Below are 19,448 nucleotides of genomic sequence, written 5' to 3' on the forward strand. Positions count from 1 at the left end.
ATATCTTTCCATGGCTTTATAGATCATTTCTTTTTATGAATAATATTGAATATTATGAATAATATTCTATTGCCTGGATGTGCCAGTTTATATCGTCACCTACTGGAGGACATCTTGGCAGTTTTGGCAAAAACGAATAAAGCTGTGATAACATTCTGTATAGGTTTTTGTGGTCAGGTAAATACCCAGGGGTCTAACTGCTAGATCACAGGGTAAGAGTATGCTTAGTTTTGTAAGAAACTGCCACCGAGTCTTCCAAAAGGGCTGTAGCTTTCCCACCAGCAATGAACAAGAGCTCCTACTGCTCCAACCCTTGCCAGCATTTGGTGGTGTCACGTTCTGGACTTCAGTTATTCTAGTAGGTGTGTACTGGCATCTCACTATTGTTTTATTTTCCAATTCCCTAACGAAACAGGACGTTGAACACCGTTCCCTATACTTATTTATCAAATGCCTATCTTCTTTGGTGAGGCTTCCGCTCAGATCTTTTGCCCACTTTTTAACTGTTTTTTTTAAAATATTCTTATTATTGAGTTTTAACAGTTCTTTCTATATTTTGGATACAAGTTATTTATTGTATTATCTTTTATTATCTATTATCTAAAGATATTGTATCTATCTTTATTAGATAAAGATCTAATATGTGTTTTAAAAATACTTGTTCCCACTCTGTGGCTTGTATTTTCATCCTCTTAACACCGCATTTCATGGAGCACAGTGTTCCATTTCAAGGAGATCTACCTTATCAGCTTTTCGTTCATGGATTCTGTCTTGGTATTGTCTCTAAAAACTTATCGGCAAACACAAGGTCAACGTTGATTTCCTCCCGTTATCATCTAGGAGATACATAGATTTGTGCTTTACATTAAGGGTGTATGATCTTTTGAGTGACGGCTCACATTCTCTGACCCCGAACGTTGACAAGGTAAAATTTTTGAGACACGAGGATCCCTAGGAAGTGGTCTCCACGTAGAAATAACCGTGGTTACGTGTGGTGGTTTCCTCCAGTCAGATTCATCTAACCTTTCAAAATTTAGCCACCAAAGAAATCAGGAAATTCCAAAGAGGGAATTTTTTTTTTCCAAGGAGGAGAATCCAAGAAGTGACACTTCTTACATTCCCCCAATTTGTTTAGACTCCCTATTTATGGAAAATATATTTATAGCCATTTCATTGCTAAATTCCTCAACATCAGTGGGAGGAAGGCCTTATCAAAAGAGCACAGGCCAGCTTATGTCAAAGGGAGGAAGCAACGATGAACAGTCACAAAATCTCTTTAAACAATCACAGCACATTCCCCCCCCCATCATAAGGTTTTTGCCAAGGATTTTTTTTTTTTAATCAAAATGTTCCTAAAGTGACATCTGCAGATCAGTGCACCCTTGATTAACAGGCTAGCCAGTAATTTAAGTAAAATTGTACCTAATGAAATGTTCGGAGGAGACAGAGACCCCCATTACCCAAGCAAGCACAGGAATTTTCACAGCAGTCATTTTCTTGTTATTAAATAACTTTTATTCTTCCCTTTCGACCTAAATTAATAGACTCAACTCCCAAAAAGCCAATATTTCGAAGTATATCCTGAAGGAATTAGCCACAGAGCTTTTGCCTGAATTGATGTGAGTACCACTGGTTTGGGGAAAGGAATTTTACAGTAACTTTTAAAAGGTATACTTACTACGGTTAAAACTTTTTCCTCCATTTCTGCTACAAGGCAATCCTAAAGAAGGAAAGAAGAAAAAGAAAACCATAAGAGCTAGAAACTTCCAAAAACCGCTGGCTTAGCTCTATAGGCACTTCCTGGAGCCCAAGATGGTCCTTGGCACACCCCTCACCCTGCAGCCCAAGGAGTCCTGCACTGAATACAGAGGGCACAGAGGGGGACGTCCAAATCCTCCCAAGACTCTGGTCTCTCCTGACAGAAGGAACTTATCATCCAAGGAACACACTCGACCAATTATTTAATCAGAAAACCTGTGGAAATAACTGAACTGAAATCCACCAACCATCTAGACTGTGCAGAGAGCAGTAAGCCAGAAATCAAGTCCAAGAAACCTGACAATGGCTCCCGAATGTGACCCCGCACTCAGCCAGCCCTTGGCCAACAAGCCAGGAATCTTTTAGTTCTGGACCTGCCTATAAGAATAGCTTTCAAATAAGGGCTTGAATAAACGTAGCCACAGAAGTTTATTTTAAGCACCACTGAGATTAAATCAGATATCTCAGTCCTTAATAAATGAAAAGGGTTCAACAAAACATTCATTAACACGCTGCCAAAAAAGTGGTCTTGAGGTATGCTATTGATGACATTAAATAAAGGGCTGGAATGCAAAGCATTATTTACTCAGTTTAAGAACAAAAGACTCAGAACTGTACGAACCCAGTTGGCTGATTATAGGAGTCACCACTGTCCTGTCTAAAAGTGGTCACAGTGAAGCCGCCGATGTCAAACTCTCACAGTTAACCTTCCAGAACTGGTCTACAGCAGAGGTTTCCCATCTATATGGCAGAGTATGCAGAAAAAAAGGGGACTAGATTCTTTAGAGTTTATTTTGCACCATTAAGTCTAATCCCAAACTAGGACATCCTAATTCTTTCAGGTACATGAAAGGAATTGTCAAAGATTTTCACTTCAGTCAAAAGTCATTTGAGGTCATTGTCCTACTGCTACTGGGGGTGGGGGGGCTGGGTTAGAAATGTACCATATTCTACCCTACATTATTTTGTAATCAGATTTTTGGTGTCTTCCTAAAAAAAATTCTCTACTAGATTAAAAAATGTGGGAGGGGCGCCTGGGTGGCACAGCGGTTAAGCGTCTGCCTTCAGCTCAGGGTGTGATCCCAGCGATCTGGGATCGAGCCCCACATCAGGCTCTTCCACTATGAGCCTGCTTCTTCCTCTCCCACTCCCCCTGCTTGTGTTCCCTCTCTCGCTGGCTGTCTCTCTCTCTGTCGAATAAATAAATAAAATCTTTTAAAAAATAAAAATAAAAAATAAAATAAAAAATGTGGGAAACAATAATATTCCACCACTCCCAAAATTTACACTGATTCTCAGGAAAAGAGCAGCCAAGTAAGAAAACACTTAAAAGAAGAAATTTAGAGATGTATTTTTACATGCGTGAATCTGATACAAACTCAAACTACAGGAGCAACTTCTGTAAACTAGAATAATCATAGCTCAAAAATGGGCTGTTCCTCCTCCCTCTCGTGCACAGAACTAAACCATCAACTCCCACAACAGCTCAACCCCTATTAAATCCATCGGAAAGACAGAATTATTAAATAAATGTCAATTTTAGCAAACAGAATACTTATGTGGTCTTGTGTTAGAAATAAAACTAATAATATGTGTTTAGGATTTTTCATTACAAATGATGTGAGCTCTGTCATCCTCATGAGATAATCACCCACAGACAGAGAGCTCCTCTCGATACACCAGGGCCCACGATTCAAGGTGGTGGTGGGCCCTCATGGTTCCTGACACTTGATTCCCTGACCGATCAAGAAGCCACCAAGAAAATGGGCTCCCTGTGGCATCGGAACCAAGACAGGAGAGGGGCTCTCCTGCCTCCCAAAATTGTTCCAGTCAGCATGCGAAAGAGCTCCCTTTTTACCTTCTACCACCATAAGCGTGGGTTCCCACACCCGTTCCTACTGGGAGGAAGCAGCTGCAAGCATGACTTCATGTTGTTTGGCATAAAGGCAATGGAATGGGAAAAAGAAGTTCTGGAACCAAGTCATCCCTCAGGAGCCAGACCGTGGAGCTGACCTCTGTCACATTCCTTGGTCACCCGGATCAGCAGACTCAGGCCAGCCTGCCCGGCAAGGACCCCGCCAGGGCCGCCATCAGGTAGCCCTTCCCTCCGCGGCTCTGCCTCATTCTACCTTCTTACCAACTGAGGAGGCTTGAGCAACCTGTCACCCTCTCCGTGCTGTGTCTCCTCCTCTGTGAAGCAGGAACAATAAACCCTAGCTCAGAGATCTGCTGAGAAGTAAATGCGGTAACAGGTGTCAAAGATGTTGCACATGCCCGAGACACAACCAGCACTCAATAAATGCTCTCGTGGCTTCTTCCTTCTCTGCTTCCGTGGCCACCTCGCTTTCTGTTCAGTCCTCCTGGGCTGTCTATTGCTCCTTCCCCCCATTTTTCTCCACACTGGAACCCTGGTGCCTGCCACTGTCATTTCGTCTCTCAGCACCATGACTGCGGTCTTCATGTCGCCGCAACTTCACGAGGACGGACTGAAGATACAGAGCCCAACGCCTTCCCACCCCAGTTCCCTCCATCGGACGGCAGAGCCTGAAAACTGGACGGGAGCTCTACCCGTGGACTTGGGTGGGACAGCAGCTGAGGCACGCTTACAAGAAGGGCGCAGTCTCCTCCCAGGGGAAAAAGTGGCAACTATTTACCCTTCCAATCAGGAGATGGACATGTTATCCTTAAACGGAAGGATGCAGACAGAGTAAAAAGAAAGAGGAGGACAGATGGAACACATGGGGGAGAGAAAGGAGCAGAAGGACAAGCAAACGTCTCTCCTCACAGACGGAGACGAAAGGAATAAAGACCCAAGGAGAACAAGCTCCTTGTCACTGGAAAGAAAGACACAACTTCCATTCCTTAAATTTCCCAGAGAAAAGGAATAAATGGAAAAGACAGGCTTCTTCCAGAGAAGTTAAGAGACCTTCTGCCAAGAAGTTTTGAAGAAAACTGTACTTCTCCTCGCTGCAAGAGTGTGAAGTCTCCCGGCTCATTCAGTCCTGTCGCTGCCATCACACGCCACATAGAAAAAGGCATTCAGCCCATTCACCAAGTTTGTTGTTTTTTTTTTTATTTTATTATATTATGTTAATCACCATACAGTACATCCCCGGATTCCGATGTAAAGTTTGATGCTTCATTTTGCGTATAACACCCAGTGCACCATGCAATACGTGCCCTCCTTACTACCCATCACCAGTCTATCCCATTCCCCCACCCCCTCCCCTCTGAAGTCTTCAGTTTGTTTCTCATAGTCCATAGTCTCTCATGTTTCATTCCCCCTTCTGATTACCCCCCTTTTCTTTATCCCTTTCTTCCCCTACCGATCATCCTAGTTCTTATGTTCCATAGATGAGAGAAATCATATGATAATTGTCTTTCTCTGCTTGACTTATTTCACTTAGCATTATCTCCTCCAGTGCCGTCCATGTTGCAGCAAATGTTGAGAATTCGTTCTTTCTGATAGCTGAGTAATATTCCATTGTATATATGGACCACAGCTTCTTAATCCAGTCATCTGTTGAAGGGCATCTCGGCTCCTTCCATGATTTGGCTATTGTGGACAATGCAGCTATGAACATTGGGGTGCATATGGCCCTTCTCTTTACTACGTCTGTATCTTTGGGGTAAACACCCAGTAGTGCAATGGCTGGGTCATAGGGTAGTTCAATTTTTAACTTTTTAAGGGACCTCCACACTGTTTTCCAGAGTGGCTGTACCAACTTGCATTCCCACCAACAATGTAGGAGGGATCCCCTTTCTCCACATCCTCTCCAACAATTGTTGTTTCTTGCCTTGTCTATCTTTGCCATTCTAACTGGCGTAAGGTGGTATCTCAGTGTGGTTTTGATTTGAATTTCCCTGATGGCTAATGATTTTGAACATTTTTTCATGTGTCTGTTAGCCATTTGTATGTCTTCATTGGAAAAGTGTCTGTTCATATCTTCTGCCCATTTTATGATTTGTTTATTTGTTTCTCGTGTATTGAGTTTGAGAAGTTCTTTGTAGATCTTGGATACCAGTCCTTTATCTGTGGTGTCCTTTGCAAATATATTCTCCCATTCCGTGGGCTGTCTCTTAGTTTTTTTGACTGTTTCCTTGGCTGTGCAGAAGCTCTTTATCCTGATAAAGTCCCATAAGTTCATTTTATCTTTTATTTCTCTTGCCTTTGGAGATGTGTCGTGAAAAAGGTTGCTCTGGCCGATGTCATAGAAGTTGTTGCCTATGTTCTCCTCTAGAATTTTGATGGATTCCTGTCTCACATTGAGGTCTTTCATCCATTTGGAGTTTATTTTTGTGTATGGTGTGAGAGAGTGGTCAAGTTTCATTCTTTTGCATGTAGCTGTCCAATTTTCCCAGCACCATTTATTGAAGAGACTGTCTTTTTTCCACCGGATGTTTTTTCCTGCTTTATCAAAGATTAGTTGCCCAAAGAGCCGAGGGTCCATTTCTGGGTTCTCTATTCTGTTCCATTGGTCGATGTGTCTGTTTTTGTGCCAGTACCATGCTGTCTTTGTGATCACAGCTTTGTAGTACAGCTCGAAATCCGGCATTGTGATGCCCCCAGCTTTGTTTTTCCTTTTCAACAGTTCCTTGGAGATTCGGGGCCTTTTCTGGTTCCATACAAATTTAAGGACTATTTGTTCCAGTTCTTTGAAAAATGTCCTCGGTATTTTGATCGGGATAGCATTGAAAGTGTAGATTGCTCTGGGTAGTATGGACATTTTAACTATGTTAATTCTTCCAATCCATGAGCATGGAATATTTTTCCATCTTTTTATGTCTTCCTCAATATCTTTCAAAAGTGATCTATAGTTTCTAGGATATAGGTCCTTTACGTCTCTGGTTAAGTTAATTCCAAGGTAACGTATGGTTTTTGGTGTTATTGTAAATGGGATGGATTCCCTAATTTCTCTTTCTTCAGTCTCGTTATTCGTGTATAGAAATGCAACTGATTTCTGGGCATTGATTTTGTATCCTGCCACCTTACTGAATTGTTCTATAACTTCTAATAGTTTGGGAGTGGATTCCTTTGGGTTTTCCATATAGAGTATCATGTCATCTGCAAAGAGAGACAGTTTGACTTCTTCTTTGCCGATTTGGATACCTTTGATCCCTTTTTGTCTTCTGATTGCTGTTGCAAGGACTTCTAGTACTATGTTGAATAATAGTGGCGAGAGTGGGCATCCTTGTCGTGTTCCTGATCTTAAGGGAAAGGCTTCCAGCTTTTCCCCATTGAGAATAATGCTTGCAGTAGGCTTTTCATAGATGGCTTTTATGAGATTGAGAAATGTACCCTCTATTCCTACACTCTGAAGGGTTTTAATCAGGAAAGGATGCTGTATTTTGTCAAATGCTTTTTCTGCATCAATTGAGAGGATCATATGGTTCTTGAGTCTTTTCTTGTTGATATGATGTATCACATTGATTGATTTGCGAGTGTTGAACCATGCTTGCATCCCAGGTATGAATCCCACTTGGTCATGATGGATAATCCTTTTAATGTACTGTTGGATTCTATTAGCAAGGATCTTGTTGAGGATTTTGGCATCCATATTCATTAGAGAAATCGGTCTGTAATTCTCCTTTTTGAGGGGGTCTTTGCCTGGTTTGGGGATCAAGGTAATATTAGCCTCATAGAATGAGTTTGGTAGCTTTCCTTCTGTTTCTATTTTTTGAAATAGCTTTAGGAGAATAGGTATTATTTCTTCTTTGAATGTTTGGTAGAATTCCCCAGGAAAACCGTCTGGGCCTGGAGTTTTATTATTTGGAAGGTTGTTTATCACTGACTCAATTTCTTCATAGTTAATTGGCCTATTTAAGAAATCTATTTCTTCCTGTTTCAGTCTTGGTAGTTTATAGGTTTCCAGGAAGGCCTCCATCTCTTCCAGGATTGCTTAGTTTTTTGGCATATAGCTGTTATTTCTAATCTGTGTGCGCACAAATATTCCACTTGCCAAGGCACCTGTGTTCTCTAATTGCTGAAGACAACGTATGTTCACAAGAGCCTAACATCTTTTTCACTCTAAGTTCATAAAATGATATTCCCATGTCTATTCATATTTTACCAGCCGTCATCCTTAAAAATTGTTCAAATTTAAATAAACAACAAAAAAAACCCCAACAACAGAAAAAAAGACCAACATACTTGTTAACTTCCTCTCCTTAAACCATCAAGTTTGTTTCCAGAAAACCAGTACAAGGCATGATTTTTATATTTCCTACTATCTGCTATTCTTTCTCGTGGCCACTGTGCTTGCCATATATCACATCTCATTTAATCTTCATACCAATCTTCTGAGGTAGATATTATCATTTTAAAATAAAATATTTTACATTATTTCTCTATTCTAATTTTACACAAATACATACATGTGATCACGTAATATTCTTTGTAAATGAAAGAAGAGTTTCTTTTCCTTCCTGGGGTGGAGGGGGCTTGGCTCCTATGCTCCATCCCCACTTCTCTCCCTCCCAACTTTTCTTCCAAACTGCCTACTTTACTTACTCCTTTGTACAAAGGTTTTTGGATGTATGTGTATTATCAATACATAAAAACATACATTTTCGTATTTTGGGGGGGGGTCACCATTTATCCTTATATTACATTTTTTTCCTTTTTTTCTTATTCAACAATGACTTGTAGAAATCCTGCCATATCATTCAGTAAGGTAAATATTACTATTCCCATTTTACAGACAAAAAAACGGAGGCTCCTAAGTTTTAAGCGCCTTGTCCAGGGTCCCAGGACTAATTAGAGGTAGCATTTGAACCCACGGCTATCTGTCTCTGAAGCATATGCTCAATGAGCACCAAAGGGAAAACAAAAACAATACGTCTTGTGTCCCCTAAGTTTGGGTTAAATTTCTCCCCATAAGTGACAAATTCTCATTGGCTGATGTGTCAAAAGCATTATCTCATTTATTTAAACACACATTTAAAAATCACCACTTCTCACGTGCCAGGCGGCGTGAGGCCCGAAGGAGGGGCGAGCGTGATGAGGATACTCGGCAGGCAGCCTTGTCCTGACGTGAAGAGCTCAGGATCTGCACCTCCCACGGGCAGACTTTTTCTACCATCAGTTCATAACAATCAACACCTCTGTGACGACCAGGAAAACACCCCAAGACGACCTAAGAAGCCCATTTCCTCCAGACAAGCACAGAGTCACACTGGTCAGTTTACTCAAGCATCACCTTCTCAAGGAAGGTCACTCCAGCCCCATACCTATACCTGAATCCCACCTCAATCCTTCCCGTGATTCTTCCCTCCTTAGCATTTCTTAACTGTATGTCATTTAGTTCCTCCAGAGTTTCTATTTTAAAAAATTAAGTGCTCTAACAGTTTAGAGAAAGTACAGGTTTGCACTATTTTAAAACAAAAGAAGGTAATCTTTGATGTAATGGCTACTGGTCACTTTCCAGAAACCATCTGTACAATGCATCTAATTAAAAGCCTTTCATCTTTCCCCAGTTGGGATGGGAAAAAAAATGGTGAGGGGCAGAAAAGCAAAAAGCATGTGCGCCCTCAGAAGAAGAGGACAGGGCAGAGGGAGGGAACAATGTTAAAAAGCAACAATGATGCACTGACCTTCTGGACGGTAGTGGTCAGGTCCAGGCAAAGCTGAATGATTTTGTTCTTCGTTACTGAGAAATCCGTGATCCCTGTAAATGGAGCCCTAGAAAGCAACAAACATTCTTTTAAAAAAGAGGGTGGGGGCACCGGGATCCCGCACTGTATGCTGATAAGCATAGCCACACCACTGGCTGGTTTCAAAGACAGGTCATGCAACTGTTTCCTCTCAAAAACAGGAATCTGAACAGAAAAGAGACACAGAAGTGCAACTGACAGCCTTCAGACCAACCAAATAATCACGGACATTTCACCACAGTGAAACACAGTTTCAGCATGATGGTTCCATGCCTTCTCCAAGGGGAGCTTAATTTTTCCAGTATTCATCCTTTCAGTAGCTTCCAAAGGGACCCTAAAATCCCCACTGAGCCAGAAATCCCAGAGGTGCAGTGGAAGGGATAGGAAAGGGACACCAGCTCATTTCTCTAAGACAACAGACAGGCCAGTGTGCGGCCCAGGCCCTCACCTGCTCGGACGGTCAAGCACACACATCACTTACCGGTCCAGCCAAGCCAACAAGGCCTTAGCAGCACCAATTAGCTCCACCACAGAAGTCAGGAACTCATTGGGGGGCTTGTGGGAAGTGTTTCCATCATAAGCCGGACTTTTCCGCCGGCTACTTATGTAATTTTGTAAGTTGTGGGAAGATGCTCGCAGCTTCAGAACTAAGTTCTTCATGTTATCAGTTTCCAGGCCATAATTCTGTGGAAAATAAAATCAAGGGAAAAATTCAAAACAATCAACAATGTCCAAACTCTCAACATAACTCAAAAGCCCATTGAGCAACTTAAATAACTCTTACGACAGCCATAAAACCCTACATGATTTACCCACAGGGCTGATCTTACCCACTCCAGCCTCTTCTGTCCCTCCTCCCGCTTACTCCTGTCTCAGGGACTTTGTTCTTGCTACTTCAAAATGCTCCTGTCACAAATCTTCGCATGAATAGCTCTTTCTCATATTTACCTACTAACCCAAAGGTTCCCTTCTCTTTGAGGCTTCCTTGACTATTTAGAGCAGTTTCTTAGCCTGAGCCCTACTGACATTAAAGCCCAGTAGTCTCCGTTGCAGTTGAGGTGAGGGGGAGAAGGAGGATTCCTGTACATTGCAACATGTTTAGCAACACCCCTGGCCAGTAGCACCCTCTCCCTAGTTTTGACAACCAAAGACGTCTCCAGACATTGCCAAATGTCCCTTCAGTTCACTCTCTAGCTCATCACCGATCTGCCACTTCTCCGAACCACCCTGTTTGGCGCCATCTTCCTCCACGGAGATGCAAAGTCTGCGAGAACCAAGTTCTGTGTCTGGCTCACTATCAAATCGGCAGCACAGCAGACAATAAAGTAGCCACTGAACAGACGAATTTCCATCAGGTGAGACTCACTCGCCCAGAAACAACAGCACTGACCACATGTCAATTCACCTGAAATATATTTCCGTGTCTTGAGTTTCTCACCTGTGTTCTTTCTGGATAATGTTCAACTTACTTAGGTGCTTTGAAAAAATGAATTTCATGTGATGGGTAGAGAACAAATCCCAGAGGACAACACCCACATCTGAGATGACTTTGCGGGGAGGAGGGATGAATTTCTGTACTCAACTGCATGTACATATCCCAAGGTGGTGTTTCATTATTTTAACAAAAAAATGAAGCTATTTCTGGGGTCTATTATACTGTTGCAATAGCATCCCAAAGCAAGAATGTGGTGCCACTGAAAGAGCGGGAATAACAGAATGACCAATATTATCGAACACTTACTCTATGCCATCTTGAGACTGGGCCAAGTGCTCAGCAAATATTATCTCAGGCGAAGAGCACATGAAGGTGGGAATGACAGGATCTTTTCAGGTGAGGAAACTGAAGCACAGAGCCATTACATTAATTCCCCAAAGCCACCCAGCTCATCTGTGGAGAGGTGGGATTCTAATGAAGGCCATCAGCAGCGAGGGCACAAGGTTGCGATCCCCATGCTGCATGATCCCCGTCCACACTCCCTGCCCAACACAGGATGGAAGGAGAAGACAGAAAACAGGATGCGTAGTAGACCAGGAAGAGAAAAGTGGCCAGTGGCCCTGGATCTACGCAAACTAACAAGCTGTTTACCTCCCCCCACATTCTGTCGTAACCTGTTCCATCCCCTGATGTTCAAGAAGTCAATGTTTGCATAGTAATAAAAGTTCCAGGTAATTTCTGGTGACACGGACTACAGACATTCTAGCTGAGTTTTCACTGCAATGAAACGTTCGTGAAGCTTAAACCTATGCTGCTGTCTGTAATAAAATAAAAAGTGCTTTTTAAAAAATTGAGATAGACATTTTGAAAAGAGTGGAATCCAAAAAAATAAATAAACAAAAAATATAAAAATACTTCCTCAGATCCGTTAACTGGAAGCTGTCTTTTGCAAGCTTTAAAATTTTCAAAATAAATCCATAATTTCATAATTTTATGAAATAAAATTTCACAATAAAAATGAGTGCTTTGTATTAACAGTAACGTTCTACCCAAATCTCATATCCCTTCATTTTTTTCCTGGCATTTTCTACAGACTAAAATATGACATTGTCCTTCAACAGAGAAGACAAAAATACAAAGACGGATTTTCATCATGCTTCTTAAATCCAAAGAATCAAAGACTCACAAGTGAATGGATAAAGAGCCACATGACAAGCTTGTTTTGAAGGACTTGTGACTGATTACAGGGAACTGTCCCCTCATTCAGTCAATTACTCAGCCTGCCAACTTCTATCAAGAGTTCTAAACCCAAACTAGGAAAGTCAGCTTTCTAGAGTCGATGTCACCAGAAATGACTTGGAACTCTTACTACTACCCACAACATTTACTTCTTGAACTCGAAGAGGCTTAAATGCATTTTAGTGTTGCAAGAAGTGTTAAACCTCCATCTCCTACAAACCTACCACTTTTGATATTAAAATAAAGGGGGAGTGTAGCTTCTTGTTAACTGGTTCTTTTCATTCCCACTCAGTGTGCTCTGATTCTGGTTTCCCACCCAAAACAAATCATAGGACTGGAAGGAGGGACAGATGCAGCTATAATGGAGTGCAATTTTAACAAGACAGAAAGAAGGAGCAAAGGAAGGACAATTCCTTCCCTTTCCACCCCATTCCACACAAGAAGGGAACAAGAAACTGATTATATTCACTCAAGAGAACCTCTAATGTAGAAACATAATCAGGAAAGGATTATTGACTTCACTGCCCCACAAGGAAAAACAGAAAATGAATAATTTCTCAGACCAGATTTGATTATCTTCATTAATCTTTTCCTTCAAACTTGTCCCCTTCAGAAACTGTGCTAAGATAAAAGTATCAAGAAGATACAAAACAAGTAAGAAATGAAACGAGTCTCTGAAAATCCAAACACATACACAAACCCTTCTGCTGAGATCTCGCTTCATTAGAGGTTAGCCATCAGGGGGCTATTTCCTGGTCTGGCTGGGGAAATCACACAGGAGACAGGAAAAAGAGAGAAGGAAAAAGGCAGATTCTCACTCTTCTGGTGCCTTAATTACACACGTTTTAGCTGAAGATGAATCTTCTATGTCTCTTCTACCTTCTTTTCCCATTCCTCCCGACCCTGTTCATGATCTAACACGTGATCAAGGAGAACCAGAGACACGCAGTCTAAACCATCTCACTGACTTGGCTCAATTAAGTCACAACCTAAGAGATATATTCCACAGTTTTTCCTAAAGGCATTTAATACACTCATGAGCCAGATCCAGTGAAATACAAACTGTGAGCAAAGATTACTCTTCTGGCATGATTTCTCCTCATAAAGAAGGATAACATTTTTTCATGATTTGCCATAGATGGGTAAAGGATGAAATGAATAATCTCAAGGAGGTATGAGTGCACAGAAGTGCCCTGGGCAGGTAAACACGTTATAGGTATTTCACTTAATCATACATTTAGGTGGCATCACTTAACATGTGTTCCTGATCCCCACTTTGTTCACTTTCTCAACCTTACCTCGACCTTAAAAATATGGGGTGCCTCGGTGGCTCAGTCAGTTAAGCATCTGACCAGGTCCTGATCTCATCAGGATCATGAGATCGAGCCCTTGTGACAGGTTCTGGCACTCAGCATGGAGTCTTGCTTGAGATTCTCTCTCCCTCCCCCTCTGCCCCTCCCACCTTGCCCATGCGCATTCTCTCTCTCCAAAATAAGGTCTTTAAAACATATATAGTATTTTATATTTAATTAATTAATTTATATTTATATATATATGAGCCTGTCTTGGTAACTAGGGTCTGGTTGATCTGGCAACAAAAATGGGTTACAATTATATTTTCTTACTCTCAATCGCACCCTCCAGACCACTGCTAGTCAATAGAACTCGTTGCAATTATGAAAATGTACTCTATCTGCAAGTGCCCAAATATGGTAGACACTAGTCACCAACAGCTCTGAGCACTTGAAATACAGCTTAGTGCAACGGAGGAAGTGAATTTTATTTCATTTTAATTTACTTTAAATAGCTGCACATGGCAAATAGCTGTCCTACTGGAAAGGGCAGCTCTAGAGTCTGCCCCATAGAGGTAGAGAAAAATTGGTCTCAGACTCTGAATTCAGTCCTGAGAAGTGGTCTTGGTTCCACCTCATGATACAAGGCCACGGTCAGTATTTTGAGGCAGTGGTGTTCTCTCCCGGCTCTCTTCTCTATCCATGACTAGCTATTTGTGGGCCATCTGCTCACTGGTTTTGGAAGCTTTACCCATAGCTACTCCCTATTTTAGGTTTTTATCCCTTCTATCTGCCCTGTTCTTTCCAGAACTTTCCAGTGGTTTGGTTTTTGCTCTTTCTTCTACATTCTATTCATATCCTGTCTATCACAAAACCAACATCCACTAAACTAAGTTTACATTACAACCTCTTTTATAACCCCAGGGCCCACTGCAAATGTACATTAACTGCCCAAGGGATGGGTTGTTCAAGGTGAAAAATTGTCACCAATTTACATATACACAAAGATCTATATAGTGTAAATGGATTGAACAGTAAAATAAACATACGCATTTCAACAGGAACATTTTATGAGGATATTATATCAAGATGAAAAAACATTTTAATCAAACTCTCTAAAACCCTCTCCAACCCAGAAAAGGCACACTCATTCCAGAACCCCCCCTGTGTGCCCCTCCTGTCAAATGCATTCGCTGGCAGTCTACTGCACCAAGCATGTCCAGAATGAGTTTGAGGTCAAACTTTGTCTACAAAGGAAATTAGGAGGAAATTGTAGGAGATAAAATGCAGCTTTAGGTTCTGGCATTTGTCCAGCTTTGTTCACTTTAGTTCAATATTTTAAGAGGCAGGGAAGGGGCAAGAGCAGAGAAGCAGTTGCTATGCTTCTTACCTGGCTTGCTATACACTACATGCCTCAAATTGACCCTTCCTCCTCACCTCTCATACTGTGGATTGCAAAGTAATGTATCTCAAAGCCCTTCCTTGAAGTTGCAAGAAACAAATCAAATGAGCAGAAAAGATGGAAAAGTGATCTTCCCAGAAAGCATAATAAAAGTAAACTCAAACATGTTTCACCGTATTAAAAAAAACCCATACAGCTTTAATAATAAACAGGACTCTGAGACATCTTCTGGGCAATGCAAAACACACGGTAGAGTACTGCCACATCCAGAAAGTGTTACTGGACAGATGGGGAAAACAGACACCACCATTTCCCTGGAGCTCACAGAGTGAGGGGTGTGTAGCGGAGCCAGGATCAGAATGCAAAAAAAGCCTGCCTCCCAGGCCAACACTCACACCACTTGGCCACAGCGTCTCCCCTGTGGCAGCTCATTTATCAACCACAAATAATTTCCCCATTACTTTTGTAAACAAGAGCAGCGCATCTCAGAGCAGGAGACAAAGCTCTGTCCATTTTAAGAAGAAGAATATGCACAATGCGGCAAGTGTTATATAATCAACGGAACGCAGACCAGCAATGGCAAAATAATCAGGAACACATTCTTTCCCACCATTCTCAGTGATGTAATTGTATATACCCCTGGCTCAGGTTCACAGCATTACTTAACCCAGCCTGAATGCTGCGGACTGGGTCCAAATCCTGACAGTTGGGGAAACTGCATCCCTTAACAGGGCACCGTAACAGACAGACATGGATCCCACCACAGGGCAACCAGTGTGTAAACACAGTGCCTTAAGCAGGTGTTTTTAGCCCATGCCTAAAAAAGTTACTCACACAGCCACAGGTGTCATGCAAGAGTCAGAACCCGGCAGGACTGAACTCACTTACGTTCAGGCCAAAGCTCAATCATCTGCAAGTGTAACTACGTTCAAAGTTTTTCCCATCTAGCCACCACTGCACAGGTTGGTTACTGGAAGCACAAGCACTGGTTATTTAAATACCACAAATACCTGTGAAACATAAAAAAGCTCTTCACAGTCACAAAAACAGACAAGAAAATCAGAACCTATTTCTCATTTCAGTTTAGAAGATGGCATTATCGTTCCAGACGATCTCCCTCTTTGTACTCTCCACAGAAGATAAGAAAATGAAATGAACACGGACTTTTTTCTGTAAAAGGCAAGCTGCTTCTTAAAGGGCAAGACGGTAAATACACTGGACTCTGGGGGCCACAAAATCCCTGGTACAACTATTCCATGCCTAGCATGACTGCAGCCACAGAACACATAAATGAACGGGTGGGGCTACATGCCAATAAAATCTTATTGACAAAAAATAATGGGCCAGGCTTAACCCTCAGGCCAGTTTGCCACCTCTTCATCTAGAAAACGATTTCCTTTCTTCCTTTTTTATGCTGTCTTCAGCTCATGCTTCACTTCAATGGTGCATTAATAGAAAACGATGCGATGCTAGATCACGGACATTGAGAATTTGAGAGAGGGAGGTTCTGAAAAACATCATCGTGGCGCAGATCATCTTTTCCCGAACTAACCAGTGCACAGAGAAGGTCGACAGCCTCCAACACAAGTTCCTGGTGTCCAATTCGTGTGACCCCCAGCTCCTCAAGATCCTGATGGGAAATCTGCAGCAGCTGCTCGCCATTTATCTTCTCCCGTTCAAACTTGTGGACATACTGTTGCAGGCAATCATCTAACCCTACCAAAAAAAGCAGAAGTCCATTATTATCACTTTGTTACCTTTACTCAAAACACTGCTCACATTTAAATCAACCTCAGGAATCTCCAATTATGTTCCAACTATTTGATTGTCTATACAACGTATACCCCACCTGATGGACACTTTTCAGATGTGTCGTCATCTTGTCATCTCAAACAGATCTGCAATGTGCAGCTTAAGATTTTCAAATGGATTCAGCACAATTTTATGATGGCTACCTTCCCATTCCCTTTTAACTAAAAGAATAAACACTAAACCCTTGCCGACTTGGAAATGCTGGTTATGTACACTAGACATATGTTTGTTTGAGAGGCAGGGAGGGGACACCAGCCCTGTCCCAGCCCATGTGATCCCACCCAGTGGCCTTGCCAATCAAGATGCTTTGCCATGGGTGCTGGCCAAAATATTCTGCCCACCGGTTAGTAATAGGTTCAAGGATGACCAAACAGAACCAATCAGAATCTTCTCTGATATTTAACGTATGGGCATAGTAAGACAGAGGTTCTTCCTCTCCAATTGGAAGTCATAAGGATACAACTTTTCGGATGCTTGCAGTCATTTTTCTCATCAGTTTTCTGAAAAAAATCCATTTAAGGGAAAGAAAATGCTCCCATAATATCCTATATGCTCCTGGATCTAATCCTGCTTAAGGATATTTCGAATCCTACAATTTTTCACTTAAATTGAAATAAATTCCCTTTCCAGCTTAAGCTTGTTTGTGTTGGGTTTCTGTCCCTTGCAACTGAAAAAGTTCTGATGAATACAGAATCCAAAGAAAAAGATACCAGCAGTGGTACCAGAAAAAGTCAATGGTCAATGGGTTCGCTCATGGGACTTTCTCCAGGTCAAATACTAGTGCCGACACTGTTGTATTTTAATGCTCTTACACAATGATTAAAATAGGTAAAATAGGTAAGCCTAACAGAAAACTTGGATATCTTTATGCCCATAGAGAGAACTCTCTGATCAACTTGTTTCAATGGTTTTACTGGAATAAAATTTTACACTGAATCAATTGGTCTATTCAAGCCTAATAATAACAGCCACCTTAGTATTTTCAACGAGGCTTATAAAAATTTAATCCCAACACAGAGGATGAAAATTCAATTGCTAGCATAAAGTAGGTGGAAGGCATGCAGCTGTCCTCTACCACACACACATACACACACACACACACACACACACACACACACACACACTTCATTGAGCCCTCATCAAAGCTCTGCCATGTGGGTTCTCTGGACTAGGAAACTCAGCACTTAGGGCAAAATACTAGCACCTATGGATCTTAAAAGTTGATGTCTTAGGCTAAATGATACCTCGGCCCCACACACTTTCATCATTTGCCCCCTGAGAAGACATAAAAAGGACAATGTCCTTATAACTATTGGGGACCCCATCAAATACAGGAAGAGAAGGTAAGAAAAAATCATTTTAAGGTGATCTGCTGGAACCCACCCAACTTCCCTCAAGTGACATCTATCTCGCCGAGAGGCTCCATCACAGAGCAGGCAAGATTAGAGACACTGACATAAACCCAGCTCCACTTAGACGGCCACGAGCCACAAGTGGCCATCAGGGCATGTGAGTCCGACAGGCACTGGAGGCTACCCAAGGCAGCAGGTATGGACCAATCCCCCACCCAGGGGGCAGGGGTTACATTTCAGAGCCCCGCCACCCAGGGTCGTCTACAGAGGGACAACATCTATCTGCAATAAGCAATAATGACAAGTGCCAAGAGCCAAGGAAAGCCCGTGTTAGCTCTCTTCCCAATTTATAGATGCCTAAATTAGGGCACACGGGGGCTACATAAGCAGTCCACAGCCACACAGCTAGTAAGATGCCTAGAGAAGGATTTTTACAGCCATCTCCTTCAGCTTGCTATAAGAAGAGGAGGCCTCGAATTCAAATCAAGGCCTGTTTGACACAAGCTCTCCTCTTTCACATTCTACCTGGGAAACATGGGATTGTAAAAATTCCTCTCCAAGCATCTTCCCAAATAAGCAATAAGGTCTATTTACAAACACTTATTAAGTGAGAATCACGGAACCTTAGAAGTACTTAGAAGGCACTGTCATTGAATCCAAACAACTGGGAAAGTACAAACAAAAAAAGTCTTCACTACTATGAATTTCACCCCAAATCCCTTAGCCAGTTCTAACCCAGATCACAAGCAATATCCTGCAATCTTCTATTAGGATGTCCTCTTCCCTTGACTATTTTTAAGCTTTAAAAGGAATTTTTGTTTTAATTGTCATAAAAGTTTAGGACAACCGTGATATACACTTAAACTTTGTTATGGCCGAATTATGTCTCCCCAAAATTGTATGTTGAAGTCCTAACCCCTAGTGCTCAGAAAGTGACTGTATTTGGAGATAAAGCTCTAAAGATGTGATTAAGTTAAAATGAGATCATCAGGATGGGCCCTAATCCAAGATGACTGGTGTCCTTATAAGAAGAGGAGACACACAGGGAGGCAAGACCGCGTGAAGACACAGGGAGAGGAAAGCTATTTACAAGCCAAGGAGAGAGGCCACAAAAGAAGCCAGCCTTGCCAGCAGCAGGATCTCAGACTTCCAGCCTCTGGAGCTGGGAGGAAATAAACTCTGTTGTCTCATGACCCCAGCCCGTGGTGCTTTTTTATGGCAGTCCCATTAAACCAACACAAATGTAACAGCATTTCAGTTCCTCTTCATCCGCATGTCATAAACTCTTTCTCAAACAAAATAAACAAGGACCAGGGACCAGCAGAATTGAAATTCATGTTTACTGTGCCAAGCAAGCTCACTGCGCAAAGTAAAGCATAAAACAGAGATTCCTATTAGTTTTCATGTGCAGAATAAATTAGTCCATTAAAATTTAAGGGAAGAACCATGCACCGTGGATTTCGTTAAATGCCATCCCTGAGTAATAAGTAGAAGTAAAGATGAGG

General features: G+C 41.9%; 1 protein-coding gene across 1 annotated transcript in view; it reads right to left on the reverse strand.

Moving 5' to 3' along the window:
* The window catches only part of CNKSR3 (CNKSR family member 3), an 86,570-nt gene that overhangs the window by 19,167 nt on the left and 47,955 nt on the right, over positions 1-19,448 (reverse strand). Inside the window, exons 2-5 of the mRNA XM_011236187.3 lie at positions 16,332-16,495; positions 9,893-10,095; positions 9,352-9,439; positions 1,679-1,720 (exon numbers count right to left, since the gene is read on the reverse strand). Of these exons, the coding sequence (XP_011234489.1) occupies positions 1,679-1,720; positions 9,352-9,439; positions 9,893-10,095; positions 16,332-16,495 (497 nt within the window). The remainder of the gene's footprint in view (positions 1-1,678; positions 1,721-9,351; positions 9,440-9,892; positions 10,096-16,331; positions 16,496-19,448) is intronic.

The sequence above is a fragment of the Ailuropoda melanoleuca genome, chromosome 10 (assembly GCF_002007445.2).
Source record: "Ailuropoda melanoleuca isolate Jingjing chromosome 10, ASM200744v2, whole genome shotgun sequence".
Lineage (NCBI taxonomy): Eukaryota > Metazoa > Chordata > Mammalia > Carnivora > Ursidae > Ailuropoda > Ailuropoda melanoleuca.